General features: G+C 45.1%; 1 protein-coding gene across 9 annotated transcripts in view; it reads right to left on the reverse strand.

Moving 5' to 3' along the window:
- Positions 1-18,749, reverse strand: part of DENND1A (DENN domain containing 1A) — a 269,468-nt gene that overhangs the window by 66,842 nt on the left and 183,877 nt on the right. For all 9 annotated transcript variants that reach the window (XM_081847502.1, XM_081847498.1, XM_081847500.1 and 6 more), the window contains 2 exons: positions 14,154-14,255; positions 3,784-3,909 (listed from right to left, as the gene is read on the reverse strand). In XM_081847502.1, coding sequence (XP_081703628.1) covers positions 3,784-3,909; positions 14,154-14,255 — 228 coding nt within the window. The remainder of the gene's footprint in view (positions 1-3,783; positions 3,910-14,153; positions 14,256-18,749) is intronic.

Consider the following 18,749-nt stretch of genomic DNA (forward strand, 5'->3'; position numbering starts at 1 on the left):
TCTACTATATCAGTGTCCGCAGTTGTTAAAGACAGCACAAAGACAATGAAGCTTCTTGGCTGGATCTCAACAGGCAAGCAGGGGGAGATGGTCTTTGAGGGTGCAAAGCTTTCAGAGTCAAAGCCAGACCCTCAAATTGGGCCCACAGGCAACTCAGTAGCCAGCACAAGTGGCATCAAACAGGCTGGAAATGCAGTAGCTGGTGTGTCTGTGTCATCTTCAAGGGCAGCCTGACTGCAAGCACATTGCAAATAATCATAGAATAATAGATTTGTAGAGTTGGAAGGGACCCTGGGGGGTCATCTAGTCCAACCCCCTGCAATGCAGGAATCTTAGCTAAAGCATCCATGGCAGACGGGCACCCAACCTCTGCTTAAAAACCTCCAATGAAACAGAAAGATCACAAAATGGCAGATCAATGCTGCACGTTTTGACCTGTCCATAAAATGGGAATGCCTTCTGCTGAGCTAAGGGTGGGGAATGGCACTCCAGGCAGTAACGCCGAACTGCTTCTCCAGAAAATTAGAGAACATGAATCACTCACAGTCAGGGAGACTCCATCTAACCTGTGACCATTCGGAACCAGGATCACCTGCCTCTTTTCTGCATCCAATTTTAACCCATATTCCAACCTTGCCCGGTTGACTGGGGAAAACCTCACTGGGGGCAGGAGAAGCTGTATGGTAGACAGGCAGAAGAATGAAGTAACCTTACACAACGTTAGAACGTTTATCCATCTAGCTCAGCTTTGTCTATGCTAAACAGAATCAGTTCTCCAGGGTTCCACACAAGGCGATTTCTGAGTCCTGTGACATCTGCAATTGGACTCAGTCCCCTCCTCCAGACTGTCTGCATTTCGCAAGAGGGATTCAAGCACATGTTGAAGGTTTAGGTTTGCAAAATTCCAGTGGAATCAACTTGTTTAAAACAAAGCAAAACACAAAACCCCACAGAACTCTTGTGGTACGGAGAAGTACTGAGAAGTGTGGGGTGATCAAATGATTAATGGAAAGATGGATAAAAGCAGCACAAGCAAATCAGAAGGAATGCTCAGTAAGAACTGGATACAGTCTGAACTCTGTGGAAGCAGATCAGGATGCATGCTCCATGAACAGGTTATCCCGATGAGCCCTTTGAGCCGCTGGCGGCAGGAGGAAGCGGAATAAAGGTCCAGGCAGGGATCTGAGGGTCAGGGACGGAGGGAGGCTGTGAGGAATATTCATGCAGAGCTTAGATATAGGAGGGGCACTATATAGGGGCAGGAAGGGAATGGATGGGCAGGTCGAGGGCTGGGGAATTCTGGGGTAGGCTGGGATCCCAAAGCCTCAAATAGGAACCTATGAATTTATTAGCCAAACTTCTGGCTGCAGATCTCTAGCTGCATTTACTTAATTGCCTGATCCCAAAACACACAGACTTGCTCATTTTTCCTTTAAATGAAAAGGTTATGCTTTGGCTCTGAACACCAGGAAGAGCCACTTCTACTGTATAGAGAACTGGACGCAGTGCTGCGGCCTCTGGCCACTAGGTGTCACTCTAGGAAAGAGCACCACACATTCCTGGCGGAGGAGACACTTTGGGGCTGCCCAGTGTCTCCTTCCATTACCAGCAAAAAGGCTATAAATATTTTAATCGCCACACTATTAAGTAATTAAAATGGCTATTTATGAGGAAGAATGCTTGAAATCACTTTTTAACCTTTAACATTTCACAGTTTAGAAAGCAAAATGCACATAGTTGTATTTACGGAGTGGCACTCGCCCGACTTGCCTTCAACCGCGAGGGGCAAAAAATGATTCCTGTTTTATTTTTGGAAAGCTCAGTTCAGACTGCTGGCTTCCCTGACCGAGAGAGAGAGAGAGAGAGAGAGAGAGAGAGAGAGAGAGAGAGAGAGAGAGAGGCGGCCTGCCTTTCCCAAACTGCCACTAAACCCGATTTAAGTTATCATGCAAACTGAGGGCACGATTCACCAGGGAGTTCTCCTGCACAAGCCCCTTTGGGCCCAAGTTCGTCTATCCAAACTGGACACATCTTGCCATGAGCATCTCAGCAAAGTCAACAAGAAGCCTACGTCCCCATCCCCTACTCCAAGCAAGACCAGAGTGCCCTCCTTTCATTGTGCAGGACATCACAGATTCGGGGATAAGGATTTGAAACAGAGGTTCTGCCATTTCTCTTGCCACAAGCCACTCTGCCCAGGAGCAAATTTTGAGAAGGTGAAGGGTCACAGAGAGCCTGTTCCAAGCCTTCCTCTGGAGCAGCCTGCCTCCTGAGCACTGCCTAGTGAGGAGTCCTCCAGGAAGCGGCTATCTTTATTTAACATAAATCTATCTGGCTGGCTAATCCCCACTTACCCCAAACAGTATGGGCACCCACCCTCCTCAAGTTGCCAGGCAACCAGCAGGAGGAGCATCAGGGAACACAAATGAACTGCCTCCAGGAAGGAAAGAGGTTGGTTGCTGCTTGCCATGGATGAGGGAGGTTTAAGAGTTCAGCAGCCTCCGTGTGCCTTGAGCTCCTATTTACATGGCTGGGAATTAAAGCTACAGCTGGGACTTGAGAAGCATAATGCTTACACCTGACATTTTAATGAGCCATATAGAAACACGCACACACACACACACACAAATACATCTGCTCTTATATTCAGTGTCAGAGGTACACTCCACGCTATGCAGGAGGAAAATAAACTCAGAACGTCCTGCTGATTCAACAGCATTTTATTCGAGCAATTAAGAGAAAGGGCGAGAGCGACACGTGCTCCCAGGAGGAGTTAAGATAAACCATTTCCTCTTTTTTTGTTGTTTCAGAAGCACAAATAATTTGTTACCGCTAATGGAGAATCACAGGTGGACCCCAGGCTCTTATTCCGTTCTCTCAAATACTGGATGGGCAATGAGCACTCCGGGATCCATGCAGGCTTGTTTGTGTTGCATGCATTCTGCATGGGTCTCTGATCAATTCCATGAAACCCCATGTGGCTGAAAATGCCTCCTCCCACCACCCTTGCCAAGAGCCCCCGCCCCGCAAAACCCCTCTGTTCTGGAGTCCCTCTGTGGCTGCTTGTTTGTTTGCACTAAGTGCAGTCTGGGGATATTTGCCCTTTGCTCCCCCAGCAGCTATTTTGGAGATTGCTGTTTACTCACTGGATTCTCCCTCTGACACTCTCTAATACTTACACCCCAGCCTTCGGTCCTGCTTGCCGCACCTTCAAGAAAACGCAAAAGCTTTGCCACAGTGGCACTGAGTGACCAAACAGCAGCTCTACAGCACCACACAACCAGAAATCAGGCATGCACTAGCTATGTTCACTTCTCTATAATATTTTTTTTTAAAAAAAACCCTTATTTTAATGATGAAGATTTTATGTGAGTTTGCTTCAATTTGTGGATTTCAGCCATGCTTAATCTATAATTGTATCTGTACACTGCTTGCATTTTTTAACAGGACGTGTATTATACATTTTCTAAATAAAATAATAATAGCAAGAAATAAATATTTGTTCACCCTAGCCTTCCTTATTAATATTACTCCAGCACATAAACCTGCCTTCAGTGGATGTTGCGCTGAATTCCTTTGCTTGTATATTGTTATTATTATCTGATGATGTGTTTTACTGTTTTTGCACGCTGCTTCGGATATATTTCTCTGGCAAAATGCGGTGTACATATATTTTTGTGTGTTGGTGTGTGAGAGAGTTTTAACCAAACAAAAATAAATAACCCAAACCGATGCAACCTGTGGAGAATAGAGCTCTGTGTTAAAGAGCGGCAGACAACTTACGGGCTCGATCTTCAGTGCATTTCTGTAGCTCCCAAAGAAAGCAGCCTGGGCCTTCAGGAACGCCCTGGCCACACCATCGCCTGTGGTCATGGAGACTTTCTTCAACCTGCTCTTCAGTGCAGAGACCTGGAAGCACATGGCCCACAAGGAGGGTTTATTTTCAAGAAACACAAGCCGGGAGACTGCACACACTAGCAAGGCGGCGAAGGGACACTGCTGGTGGGGGTGGCCATGGTCAGAGAGAGGAAGGGAACTGCGCTCCTAGAAATATGCTTCACATTCATTAGCTTTTATCTCAATACTGAAGGAAAGATAATGGCTTCTATCACATAATATTAATGGCAACAATAATTATTATTTATAAATAGCAACGTTCTCATTGCTGGCTCTGCTCCACTCTTGATTAAAAGGGACAGGAGATCAGGACTGGAGAAGAATCATGGCTGTAAGCGCAGGAGAGACTAGGTTGGGCCAGGGAAGAGACACAAACCCTCCCTGACTATTAAGATCACCACCAAGGACTCTGCTTCACAAACCTTTGACCACTGTGAGTCAGGACCAGGTCCTTTACTGCCTTAGCCCTAAGGCTTTGGAATGACGTCCTCAAAAGGAATCACATTTGAGTCCATCTATTTGAGGAAAGGAGAAGTGTAGGATGCCTATCATGGGAGAGCATTTGGCGTCCATCTTAAATGTACCAGTAACTAAGTCCTACTGAAGTCAGTGGGATTTACCTCTGAGTAAACACTTTTAGAACTGCACTATTAGCCAGTTAACGAAAGCTGTCACCAATGGAGCAAAATGGAACAAATTTGCTCTTTTGGGAATGCATAGTGGGAATTTTTAAAAACTCATCATAGGTTAACTTTATGTTGTGTGTTTAAAGTTTTTAAATAGCTGTAAATCACCTCAGGCTTGGATAGAGGTGATGAAACAAGATTTTAAATGAATGAATGAAGCACTTTACAATTCCTAAGTTACTGATCGTCACAACACCCTGCAAAGTATTTTTAGCAGAGGCAAGAGAGTTTTGCCCATTGCAAACATTGAGGGAGAGGGGAAAATTCCTGGTTGCGACGAATGAATTATAAAGGAAAGCCTTTCTTTAAAAGGCAGGGGGTATTATCCTGCTCCACCATGAAATATAAAGTGCAATGCTCATTGACAACGTTACAACATCTTCATCCTTGGAAGCAGCTCTTTACTTCCTCACTTCTCAAAGACTCTCGCTACCTGTGCATCAGATTATTCCTCACTTAACCTTCACTGCCCTTTCTCTTTCATCCTGGAGGTGTTTAATTGCCTCCAATTCACAGAGCTGCACTTCAGGTGAACACAGACCTAACGGTCTCATTACCATTTACACAAAGAAGTACTCCATGATGGTAACTGAGCAATATCAACTTGCACACCTTCCTACACTGACAAATTCTCAAAATTAACACAAGCGTTCAAGGTTACCTGAATCATGTGCCTTTGGTGTTCCAGGCACAAACCAGAGGTTCCTGTTCATTCATTATCGTGCTCTGTGCTCCAGCTAAAATAGTCGGGCTAGATGATTTAAATATCTTTTTTGGCATTTAGATATCTACATAGTGTAGCTGAGAGAAAGCAGTTATCTTCTTTCTAATGTAATCAAGGAGAGCTGGCAAATGTATTTTGTATATTAATGCACACTTTTATAATTGCCTCACTGAGTCCCAGCTTCTCATAGAGCGCCCCCCCCAGTAAATGGCCACTGCCTTTATATTGTTTCCTTTAAAAAAAACCAGTAACACTGTGCCTTTGAACATCTGCAACCATTACAAAGGTGGTGACTGCACATTTTGGGCCTTCCGGATTGAGACCGGAAGTGTTCCCACCAATGGAAAAAACTGCTCTCCTTCCTGTTCGTCCTTCGTGCAACTGAGTTACGCTGCTGAAGCACAGAAGTAGATCAAAGGATGGAAGACCTGGGAAAGGCTGCGCGGGCAGAGGGGGCAGGCTTTGCAGAGAGAACTTCTGTGTCTTAACAACTGAGTTCCTCAAGATCTGCATGGCTGTAGAGAAGATCAGGCACACTGGCCATTTACAAATAACAGAAGACGAGAAGGATGAGAAGGACGTTTAGGCTTCTGGGGGTCACCTCTACTACAGGCTGTGCTCCCTTCTTTGGCTATGTGGTAAGAGGTTTGGGGGAACTGCAGCTGGCCCCAGGGGCTTACTAGCTCCTGCCACTCTCTATCAGAAGGGGCTAGATTGCTGTTTCAATGAATGCCAACCGCTGAACAGGTCAACTGGCAAAATCCTCTCCTGATCCAACTGGAGCAGAGGGCTCTCGCAAAGCTTTGAAGCGCAGCAGGAACCAGCATTCTGCCTGACCAGGGAGGAGGACTTCAGCTGAACTCATGAAGGTGCACCTGACACAAGGCAACACCACAGAGAGTAGCAGGGACTTGTCTTGATTAGCCATGGGGCATGTCAGGGGTGGCTACAATGAAGATGTGCACCGTTTAAGTTAGTAGAAAGGGGCTGGGGAGGGGAGAAAGACAAAGAAGTAGAAGGGACTTCTCTCACATATACCTGCCTGAATTGGACCTGAGTGCCAGGCCATGACCTAAGTGCCCCTTCCCCCCAGAGGTTCGAGGGTGACAGCACAACAATAAGGCCTTTTCTGTGGTGGCTCCCCATTTGTGGAATGCTCTCCCCAAAGAGGCTCACTTGGCACCAACATTACATGGCTTTAGATTCCTCTTACTCTAGCCTTTGCCCATTAAACCATCTATGGCCTTTTAAAATGTGTGGGTACTGTTATGATTTTTTTCTGTGATTTTTAAAATTGTCTTTTATTATTATGCTATGTAAAATATGTTTTTAACGTCGTACATCACCCTGGGATCTTCACATAAAGGGCAGTATATAAATTGTAGTAGTAGTAGTAGTAATAATAATGAGATGCAGAGGGATTAGCCTGGCTGGCATCCTCTGTGTTGCACTGCCTAAACTGAGGGAGTGTAGCAGATCAAGGATCTTCAAAGCAGGGGGTGGCAGGAGAAAGGCCCACTGATGTCATGTTGGCTGAGGCAAGGGGGATTCTGAATAGAAGCCTGCAACTGTGTTGTGGCTTGAACTGCCGACAACTTCCTGTTCTGACCAGCAGCTCCAGTGGCAGAGGCAGTGTGGAAACCAGTGCCTGACCAGCACAGCACCTGGCAAGGATTACTGAAGCATTTAGCAAATGTCCAGACAGACTGTCTATGCACCTTGCAGAGAGATGATTCCTGGGAGTGGGGGAAGACTACCAGCAAGTTCCACAGGGGACTCATTTCTTTCTGATGATACTCACAAGTAGACATCTCTTAGCATCTCAGACAGATACTCCAGAAACAGGTGCTGAAACTCTTTTGCTTCAGAGCTCTAGTCTTCTGCATGTTTTAAGACAGCAGCTAAACAGAGAGGACTTTAATACGCAGATCTAAATCAGGGATTCCAGTCTCAGTGGAAAGCAACGGCAAAAAATGTCATATTTGATGCAACTTTTGGTTGTGTGAAGACCACCACACTGGACATTTTTGGGAGGTACCAAGATTACTCCAGAAGCATAAAGCAAAGCAGAATGGCCACTTCTTTCTCACTAATTTGTTTAGCAAAAGGGCAGCTCTGCATTACTTTTTGCACAACTATGGAGGAAGAAAGCAGTAAATAAGGCATTTACTAACAAAAAAAGTGTGTTTCCCTTATTCCTTGCTACACCCCCCCAAGAGTTGCATTTTCCTTTTTGTAAACTAAAAAAAAGCAAAAAGCACTAAAGTGTGCATTCCATGAGATGTTAAAGAGATAGGTTCTGAAAAAGCTCAATATGGAGGCCAATTGGCCGAAATATTGGGAAATATTGGAACAAGAAGGAGACAGATTAAAGCTGCAGAGTTTTGAAAAACTAAAAAACAAAGTACGGGATTTGCTTCATTACTATCACATAATGGAGGTGTATAATTTGGATAAGAAAATTGGTTTTCAGGTGGAGAAATCAAAATTGGAAACAGAATTGTTAGACCCTAAAACTAAGAACTTGTCAAGAATGTATAACTTACTGTTGAAATGGAATACTCAGGATGAAATGGTGAAATCTGCTATGATAAAATGGGCACAAGATGTTGGACATAACATTATGATAGCTGACTGGGAACAGTTATGGACCACAGGTATCAAGTTTACGGCATGTAATGCCTTAAGAGAGAATATAATGAAAATGATATACAGGTGGTACATAACACCAGTCAAGCTTGCAAAAATTTATCATTTGCCCGATAATAAATGTTGGAAATGTAAGGAGATTGAAGCTACATTCTTTCACCTCTGGTGGACGTGCCCAAGGATTAAGACCTTCTGGGAGATGATCTATAATGGAATGAAAAAGGTATTTAAATATACCTTTCAGAAGAAACCAGAGGCCTTTCTCCTGGGCATGGTCGGCCAATTGGTGCCAAAGAAAGACAGAACTTTTTTTATGTATGCAACAACAGCAGCAAGAATACTCATCGCAAAGTACTGGAAGACACAAGATTTACCCACCCGGGAAGAATGGCAGATGAAAGTGATGGACTATATGGAACTGTCGGAAATGACTGGCAGAATCCGAGACCAAGGTGAAGAGTTGGTGGAAGAAGATTGGAAAAAAATTAAAGTTTATTTACAGGAACATTGTAAAATTAAGGAATGTTAGAAGGATGTTGGAATGAAGTAATGTGGTTTTAGCAGAAATGATATAAAGGATTAGGTAAAAATTGATTTTTTAATTGGTGAAAGACGAGAATGTAAAATTACAGCATATTAAGATAAATTATCAGGATAAAAACAAAGCTGGAAAGGATTTGCTGAAATATCTAATTGAACTAGAATACAAAAAAGGGAGGTGTGAGGAGGTCAAGGAAATAAGCAAAGGAAAGAAAGTTATGTAAAGGTTTGAGCTGTTGTTGTTTTTTTCTAATTGTCTATTTTCTCTGTATTTTTTTGTTTGTTTCTAATTTTCTCTTTGTAATTTTTAAAACTCGAATAAATATTATTTTTTTAAAAAAGAGATGTTAAAGAGATAGAAGGAACAGTTTTGGGTCTCAACAACCTAAACACACTTTGCTAGTCCTTGTCCATGCCAGCAAATGGCATGTTGGGGAGGTAGCTCAGGTCAAAGTTCATTTCCAGCCCTAAGCTCCAGGTCTGGTGCTTCGGAATGTGGGAACCAACGTTCTCTGCAGGGACTTAGCTCTTGGCAGATGACAGGTGTGTGGTGACCATCAGCTGTCCTTGCTCTGCATTGAGTAAAAGGGCACACTGCAAAGGCCCAGGGGCCCTCTCTCCTCCACTTTTATCTTACACGTTCCAGAGCTGAAATCAGCTGATTTATTTATTTCATATACAAATTCATAGACTGCCTTTTATTAGGGCCCGGTCCTCATAAGGTGGCTTACAGAATAAAAATAAAACAAACTGGATTACGAATGAGAAAACAAGCTTCTGGGGTTCAGCTCCTGGCAGAAATCAAGCCCTCTCTGCTTGGAGTCCCAAGTCAAAGAAGAGGGCAGCTGCCAAAAGTGTCCCCCCCCCGCCCCACTGCCCCCCTTTCTGGGGAAATGCTGCCCACAAGCTGAGACAGGCACCCAATGCTCAGCTGCTCTGCTTAAGCAAAAGGAAGCATATTTTCCAACTCGGACGGTAGCCGCTACACACAGAGGCTGCTTCTTACCAAGGCAGGCACAGAAACACACAGCCAATCCTGGAAGTGTTTTTAGAGAAGATTTTTATACTCTTGGCAGCTCAGGATTAAAGGTCAGGCTTAAGCTATCACCATGTTTCAAAATGCAATCTGTGCAGTGCAGCATAATGAAATGGTTCAGTAGAGGTGCGAGTGGAAATTCTTTTAATTAGATCCAAGGCTTTTAGTTGTCAACATGAATAAAGCAAGAAAAACACATTCCTTTGCAAAACACAATATCAGAAAGGGGAAAAAATAAATAAATGCAAGTTACTTTTTTAAAAAAATCAAGAAAACAGAAGCTTTGCACTCATGTGACCCACTCAGCAAGTTTAAATGCCCACAACGTGAAAAAGCAAATATTCATGTGTGTGTGTGTGTGTGTGTGTGAGAGAGAGAGAGAGAGAGAGAGAGAGATTTCCTCCTCCTAAGGCCATACTAATAAATAAGAAGACGGGATACTTCACTGACAGAATAAAATAATCACAAGCCAATTAGCCTGTTCACAAGAGCTGATCTTTGAGTAACATTTTGAGGCGCTGAAACATTGTTGATTAAAGGGTCTGGTGCTTTGTGTGGTGTGTTTCCTCCAAGAAATCCCCAACTTTGTTCATCTCTCATCTGAAACTCACTTTCCAAAAAAGAGAGCGCATCTCTTATGTTCCCAAAATAGCATGCCACTTCTAGATGAAACCTGTGAGGTATGTGTGTCCAAGTGGGTGATAGGATAGCCATGTTCCAATATATAAAAGGAGGTCACATAGAGGAGGGAGAAAGGTTGTTTTCTGCTGCTCCAGAGAAGCGGACACGGAGCAATGGATCCAAACTACAAGAAAGAAGATTCCACCTAAACATTAGGAAGAACTTCCTGACAGTAAGAGCTGTTCGACAGTGGAATTTGCTGCCAAGGAGTGTGGTGGAGTCTCCTTCTTTGGAGGTCTTTAAGCAGAGGCTTGACAACCATATGTCAGGAGTGCTCTGATGGTGTTTCCTGCTTGGCAGGGGGTTGGACTCCATGGCCCTTGTGGTCTCTTCCAACTCTAGGATTCTATGATTCTAAGTAAGGAATCTGAATTCCTCTTAGTCACTGATGCAAAGTTTTATACGGGCATGAAAAAAGTCACCCAGTGGTACAATTTTCACCACCAAAGCCCCTGCCCTAAGCAGATTGCTGGCCGCCAACTGGGGGCTGGGCCTTTCAATGAAGGCACCCTAATAATAGGATTTTTCCCATGCAGACACTCACCTGCTGCCTACTTTATTTGCTGTTAGATGCTATGTGAACCCTGTTCTGTTCTGTTCTGCTGAATTCTTAAAAAGAAACATTTTAATATTACCTTTGGTGTTCATTGCTGAATTTCTGATGATAGTCTTTTTTTTTTAAGCTGCTTTTTAATTGATGCATGTGGTTTAACTGTTTTGACTTCAGTTAACTGTTTTTGAAATCAATTACGGAAAGGTGGGACGTAAAAGTTTAAAATCAATTAAGTTGGTAGCTTAAAGGAAGATTAATGGCACCCAAAGGTGCTCTTCACACAACGAATCGAAAGTATAAATAGGGACAAATGGCTGCATTCTGCACCTCTCTGCATAGCGACAGGTAGCCTGTCCTGTTCTTAACCAAAAGTAGTAATTAAAAAAATTAAAAATTACAAAAATCTTTTGAACCTGGGGCAGAGGGACGACCGGCCTGGCCTTGTAGGATGCCTTCTCAGGAGGCAGGTATGCTCCTGCCTATAGGTGAATACAAGATTCAGAGGTGCAAAGCACACAGGCTTTGCACCCGAAGATTCCAGAAGAAGGTATGAGGAGGGGTGTGTGTGTGTGTGTGTGATGCAGACTCCAACCCCAGGCAGCAGATAATCCTCAGGGGCCAGGCAGCAGCTCAGGCCAGGTGAGGCAAGGCAGGAACTGGGACAGCTCCCAGTGCAAACCCCAGGAATAATGGAAGTTCCTTTGACAAAGCTCAGGCCCCAACGGAGCACGTGAAATGGAGCCATTTTTCTGAATAACCAAAGGCTCACACTCACACATGCAAGTTCAGCAAGAATTTAAGCACTGCTGGGTGACGCCAACTGCATCCCTGGTCAGGTGCTGGGCAACTGGAGAGGTCATGAAACTGGGTTTTCATTCCTCACTGGAAGAGTTTTTTCCCTTTGAGACTGGGGTTGCTGTCATGACCCAGGGTGCCTGGTGTTTGGTACACGATGTGCAGTTGTATTGCAAGATGCCAGCAGCTCCCTTTCAACCCAGCCCAAGCAAACATCAGTTCATCAATGGTGATCTCAGGAGTTTCACAAAACGCCCAGCGTTTCCGTAAGCTGATGGCATTTTTAGTCCTGGGAAATATTTGCATCTATGTTGCACATGGGTCATTCCATATACATGGCCTTCAACACATCTCAATGGCTTTCCTGAGGCACGAGCCCAGGGGATGCAAGTTGATAACAGACCCCATTGCTCCCCCCAGGGGAAAAAGAAGTGTGTGAAAGTTCGGATTTATACATACCCCAGCAGCCAGGAACCATGTGATCCAGGCTGAGTTCCAAACACATGAAGCATGAAAACACTTGACAGAAATCCAATTACAAGCAGAAGCAAGATATCTGCTCTCTAGTGGTCAAAGCCAGAATGGAGAACAGTCTCAAGGCGGAGGAGAAAGCTTCCCTATCTGGGTACCTAACGTAACAACAGTGGGCATGTCAGAAGACACTAATTACTCAAAGCAAGAGGATGCTAGTTAAAGCTTTGTTACAGATGCTATTAAAACCCAACTGAATTTGGGGTGGGGTGGGGTGGGGGAAACCCCAGGCTGTGTACACATATGTTTCCAGCTGGTTAAATGGAAATTGCTGCCAGCACTTCCTCTGCGATGCCCCAAACATCCTTCCAAAACAAGCACCACAAGAATAACAAAAGATGACAATAATGATGGTGATGATGATGCTGATAATAAAAAAGCATAGCCTTCAAGCAGACCCACAGAAACCCAAATCAGTAAGCTTTAACTAGTGAAATGCAGCTCTCTTGTGTTATAAAAGGAAATAAATGAACGGAAGGAACTCTCTTAAAATTTATGACATTCCAAAGCTCTCAATTTGGAGTTTATTTGGCAAAGTCTCTTATGATGTTCTGCTGCCTTCTCGCAACGGCTCCTTTCATGAGGTCCCATAAAATCAAATATTTCACTTGATTGTTGACAAATCATATCCCTGGGTGCAAGGGCCTGGATCCAGCCCCTACTCCAAGAAGGGGGACATCAGCTGGCACCTTCACTGCACAGAAGGAAACCAGGGAGGAGCTCATTGTGCTTAGAAGAAAACAGGGAGTCGTGACCTCTTGACCACCAGTTGCAGCTTCCTCCCAAGGCACTGCGACCAACTCATTGTGGCGCAACAGCAAGAGCCCTGAGCTGGAGGTGAGGGAGATGCAGGTTCAAGTCCCTGCTCAGTCAAGAAGGGTGGCCTTGAGGCATGTCACCATCTCCCATCCTAACTTATTCCACAGAGTGGTTGTGAGGATAAAAATGAAAATTAAGTATTGCAAAGAGGGTAAAGTAAGGTAAGCAGCAATTAGAACCAGTGAAGCACAGCAGTTAAAGATTTATGGAAGAAGACCCCAGTTCAAAGCTCAGTCCAGCTGGAAATGAAGCAGCTTTAGGAAAGACTCAGGTACTTGCCTAAAGGGAAATCCAGAATAATTGCCTACTTCACAAGGATTGTGCTCATATTAGGAAAAGGTGCTGTGTTTATTGTCAGCAGTGTCAAAGCTCACAGCCAGGTTTCCACTCTGGAAGAGGGCTTAGAATTGGATGGCTCCCTATCTCTATAGCAGTGTTTCCCAACCTTGGGCCTCCAGCTGTTTTTGGACTACAACTCCCATCATCCCTAGCTAGCAAGACCAGTGGCAAGGGATGATGGGAATTGTAGTTCAAAAACAGCTGGAGGCCCAAGGTTGGGAAACACTGCTCTATAGGATGGGTAGGCAACCTGTGACATCCCTCTCCCCAATTGCTGAACTACAATTCCCATCATCCCTGACCACTGGACATGACGCTTTGGGCTAACAATAGTGGGAGTCCAAAAACATCTGGAGGTTTCCCAGTGCTGGTCTGCTGTGGAAGCCTGTGGTGGAATCAGTGGGGTGGTTATTATTGCGGCTTCAAGATGCTCTGGATGTCTTTCATCATGGAATGGGGAGAAGCAGTGGCATCAGCCATGTTACTGGTTGGGGAAATTGGCAGCCAGCCCCACGAGGGGCAGAGCAACAGCCAAAGCAATGGAACACACAAATAAGGAAGGTGCCGCAGACTGGCTGGACACTCGAGTAGTGGTGGCTGGATAATGAGGAGTGGGCACTTGGAGAAGGGGGGTGGGGGTGGAGACTGACTTGAAAGAAGAGATCAGTGATTTGGGGGAGCCTGTAACAACCAGGAGCCGAGAGCCAGAGGCAGGAGAAGCTGCAGGATTGGAGGGTGAAGAACAGAGTTCAGGAGGAGGGAGAGAGAGGTCCGGCTGGTGGAGAGTCAAGGGCTGCCCCCCCCCTTCTCCCCCACCTCCCCTGCTCCACTGAGGATTGAAGATGGAGGAGCAGAAGCAGACTACACAAAGGCATTGTCCTCACCCATGACCACTGCACTCACCACATCATTTGGCAGGCTCTGAAGATCATCAAAAGGAGTTTCGAGTGTGTTAGTGTCAACGTTGAGGACGACCACATCTTCCAGGGCCATGTTTCGGACTTTCTGAAAATGAAGAAGTTAAGATAAAAGGACAATGTCATTACTTAAGCCTAACACCTATTGACCCCTACATAACATCTGCTTGGTTCTTGTCAGATCCCTGTTCTCTCCCTGCTATATCAAACTTTCACATCATGTTTTCTGAAGCTCAAACACACATGTCGTCAGCCACCCTAAATCAACGGCATCTTGGCTTAATGTTCATCTGGTTATCTCTTAGAACGAGGACCCAGCCCAGCCTCCTCCTCTCTTCTCTGTTCCAATGGTCTTAAGATGCAGAGGTGGCAACCCAAGGCAATGGGTCACCTCTCCCCTTTTATCTTAGGTATGACCAGTCTGCAGAAGAGCTCAGGCACACAAGCTGTGGTGGAAGCCTTGGGGCAGGTTGCAGGCTATCCCAAGAGCCACGTTGGTTGGCTCTCCTTGCTGCATTACAAGTTGAAGGTTACTCAAGAGTTTTCTCTAATTCACAAGAGAATTAAGATATTCAGAAGTCAAATGCTCTTCAGCCCTTCCTAAGACCAGTGCTGCGTTTGTACAAAAATGAACATGAGTACACTGTTGAAAACAATGGGCACCTTTGTGAAAGTTTCTCTTTAGAAAATCAGACAAACAGACAGACAGCTGTCGGTCTGGTTTTCCTCAGTTTGGCAAACACAATCTTTTTAATATGACCCACAGTGCCCAATATTTAGATGTTGGGAATTTTCAGCCAATAATTTGCAGCAGAGTCACAGGTGGGGGTGGTCTGAGATTCAAAGAGGATTGTTGCCTTATGAAATAATGGAAAAGGGCCTTCCACCACCACCACTTCCTCCCCCAGCTTCAAAGAACCAAAAGGTCATCTGCTTAACACATATCAGATAGACTCAAATCCAGCTCAGGAGACTTGCTTCTTTGGGGAGCCAGGAAGCAGCACAGCAACTGACTGGCACCTTCCTGGCTTGGGAAATTAAGCAACAACTACAAAAATAATCGGTTACAGCCAAATGATTCTTCATAGGCCTAACAAAAAAAAAGTCTTCAGGTAAAGACTTAACTAAAGCCAGAAGTTTGGTCAAAGGGGTTGGGCAAGAGGCCTCCTCCTACACTTTGACAGCAGAAACAGATTTGGTTCTCACTAAAGGCAGAATTTCAGCTGCAGCATAAAGTAATGCCAGGACTCCACAGTGGCTGAAAGAGCCTTCCATTTGCACACAGCATGACATTCAGATTTAGGACCAGCCCAAGGCATTTTAGTGCCTGAAGGGAAAAACCCAAAATGGCATGTGCACATACATGAATGAACTGCCCTGCGGGTACAGGGTGGTATACAAATCTAATTACTACTACCACTAATGATAATAATAATAATAAATGCACACGTGTGCATGCACTTACTATGGAGCATTTACTGTGAAGCTCTTCAGTGAAAGCCTCATTAAAATGAATGGGCAGGACTGTTGTTGTTATAGTTTAGTTAGTCAGTTCCCCAAAGTCTGCCAGAATAAAAGTGGAAGGACAAGGAGAAGGAAATCTGTCTAGCCACATTAGGAAGGGTTTTCCAAATCCTGGGAGCAGCCACCTGTGTCCCCACCAAGTGTGCCTATGAGGAGGGTGGGACTGAGAGAAGGGCCTCCCAAGAAGTTTTCAGTGCCCATGAAGGTTCATATGGGAGAATACGTTCCTTCAGATAGCCTGGGCCTAAGCCATAGAGGGCTTTCTAGGTTATAACCAGCACTTCAGCTTGCACCTGCAAACAAACCAGTAATAACTGGAGATGTTGTAACATGGGAATTGTGTGCTAGCACAGGACTAACACAGTCAAACTTCCTGGTGGATCATGGGTCAGACCCATCTGCCTTCTGCACTGTCGCTTTCACGCAACACAAAATCCCACTCCCACCCACTGGCTGCCCACGCTCAGATCCCTTTTCTGCTCTTCCCCTGTCACCTATAAAAATGTGGTTTACTACTGAGTTTACAAACTTAAGCAGTATCTCCTGAAGGGGAAGAAATAGGGAAAAACAAAGGCAGATATAAAAATTAGAAATGGCACCTGGACTTGTGAAAATCTCTTAACTTCCCAAACAAACTGCAGCAGCGGATCTGAAATGCTGTGCCTGTAAACTATCAGCAGGTGCTGTGTGTTGCTGTGTTCATGAGCCGCAGCTCCACACAGCCCTTGATTTCGCAGGCAAGTTTTTGTGAGATTTCACAAATGTAATGGTTTTGCAAAAACTCAAAGGAATTGCTTCATGTTGTGGAGTGCTAGGAATTAACAGATCACATCATGGAGCACTGAGAATGGCATTGTTCTTGCTTCCTTTCTACAGCTAAGAATTCCATGCAACATCACAAGCAAACGTGACTGTCAAGGTATAGGATTTACGCTATCCTGGTTTGTATGATGCTAGCAGCCCCAAAATGGGCTCCACTTATATCTGCCTCAGTGCTTGGTCATCTTCAGGTTTGCTATTCGAAAATCTCAGGGCTTCCATTCCTATTTAGCATCAATTGTTGTTAAAACAAATAAAGAAGAATAACAACAGATATGGTTCTTTCTAACAGCAACTGGTAACTCCTGGCAATGAAACTGGTGGCTATATTGACCTATACTGCCACTGTGGTAAGATGGACATTCTTCTACAGTTAACTGGAGAATTAAGTATGGCTATGATGATGATGATGATGATGATGATGATGAATGTAGCAGTCTGAACTGCAGCCAAGACCCAATGAATGGCTCTATTTCAGCTGGACTGTGCCTTCTGTTGTTGACAAACACAGTGGTTTTTCTAATTCAGAAACACACCAAAGTTAGGAACGCACTGCCAGTACTGCCTCCACTAGGGATAGGGAGCCCTCCAGATGTGGTGCAAGGCAACTCCCATCATCCTAACCACTGGTCATGCCTGCCAGGGCTGATGCAAGTTGCAGTCCAATATCACCTGGAGGGGCTGGGAGTTGCCTATCCCTGGTCCATAATGATAACCAATGGATTCCCGAGTTTTAGGCAGCAGCCCTTCCCAGCCAGACTTGATAACACCAGGAATCAAACCTGATTTATTTATTTTTGCTGAATTACAGTTGTTTGAGAATCAAAACAGCAAAAAGTAACAACTAACAAAGACTGCCTTTAATTCTCAGCTCCACTGATGAAAACTTGCCCTCATCAACAAAAACTACCATCTACAGAGTGCTCAACACGAGTCTGAGCTGATAAATCTATCAACGAAAGCTCAAAGTCTCCTTTGACGAGAGAAAGCAAAGAGAACATTATTAATAAATGGAAGAGATGAGCCTAGTTTAGGATTACCCAGGGACAGTCCCTGGATTTGAGAATAAGTCTCTGGATAAATTCCATCCCCAGAATGTCCCCGGATTTCATCTAAGGTCTCCGGGAAATGCAGCAGTGGCAGTCTCTCAGCAGCCCAGAGCAGTTAGCTCTGGCTGGCTTCAGGAGCTGCTCGGAAGTCCTCAAATGATGGTGGTGTAGGGGCTCTAAGACACAGCTTCTGGGCTACCTCCACCTTCCCTGACCCCAGCAACTAAGCTGTGAAGGGAGGCTGCATGCTGCCTATCAGAGCTTGCATGCAAGCAGGAGGGGGCAGGGATCTCTCAGTTAGGCAACAGGTAGCCTCCCTTCCCAGGTGAGGGATCCCTGCCCCCTCCTGCTTGCACGGAAGTAGGAATAGGATTGGGGCTGCTCCATTGGGAAGGGAGGCATTGCGCTGCCCAAGCCTCACCACTGCCACTCTCAGCCCTCCTTCTCCGCCTTCCATGCCTGACGCACTGCGCACCGCTTCCCCACCACCACCACTGAAGAACCAACAACTCAGGGGCTGCCCAGGCTCATGGAGAAAGGAGGTAGAAGCCTTGGAGGAAGGGGAAACGTGGTGGTTGAGGTCAAGGTGGCAGCCACCCCTCTGCCACCGTCATCGCTGCAGCATCAACGTCCTGAACGTGTAGTATTTAATTAATTAATTAATTAAATCAATTAAAGTGTCCCTAGATTCATTGGAAAAAAATCTGGTAACCTTGGCTTAGTTGTGCCAGGTTCACCAGCAAGTGAGTGCATGATCAAGTTTGGGGAGAAAAGATTAGTGTTCATGTTCACAACCACCACCAGGAATAAGAGTGCACTAGCCTCCGTGTGAAGTGCACGGTTTTGGGCTTATTGAAGGTGTACCTCTGATGCCCGCAAATCATTGCAGCACGGCAGACAACAATCAATCTGGAGCTGGTGGGGTGAACAGCGGATATCACATTTTATTATTCCATGGGCTGACAGAGCACTAAAGAGGCCTTAATGAAAAATGGCCCTCAGATTTGCAATCTGAAATAGCCACTCCACAGACAGATATGGTTAAGCTCCAAGTGCTCTTTGACCTCTGAACCCTTTGATCCATGCCCAGCAGGTGGCCTCTGACCCCCTCCTGTGCCTCTTCCCCCTCTTCCGCCAGTCAGCTAACCTTGATGTACAGACACCCCCCTGATCCTACACAGGTGATGCCC

The sequence above is a fragment of the Podarcis erhardii genome, assembly GCF_964252035.2.
Source record: "Podarcis erhardii genome assembly, chromosome: Z".
NCBI classification, from domain to species: domain Eukaryota; kingdom Metazoa; phylum Chordata; class Lepidosauria; order Squamata; family Lacertidae; genus Podarcis; species Podarcis erhardii.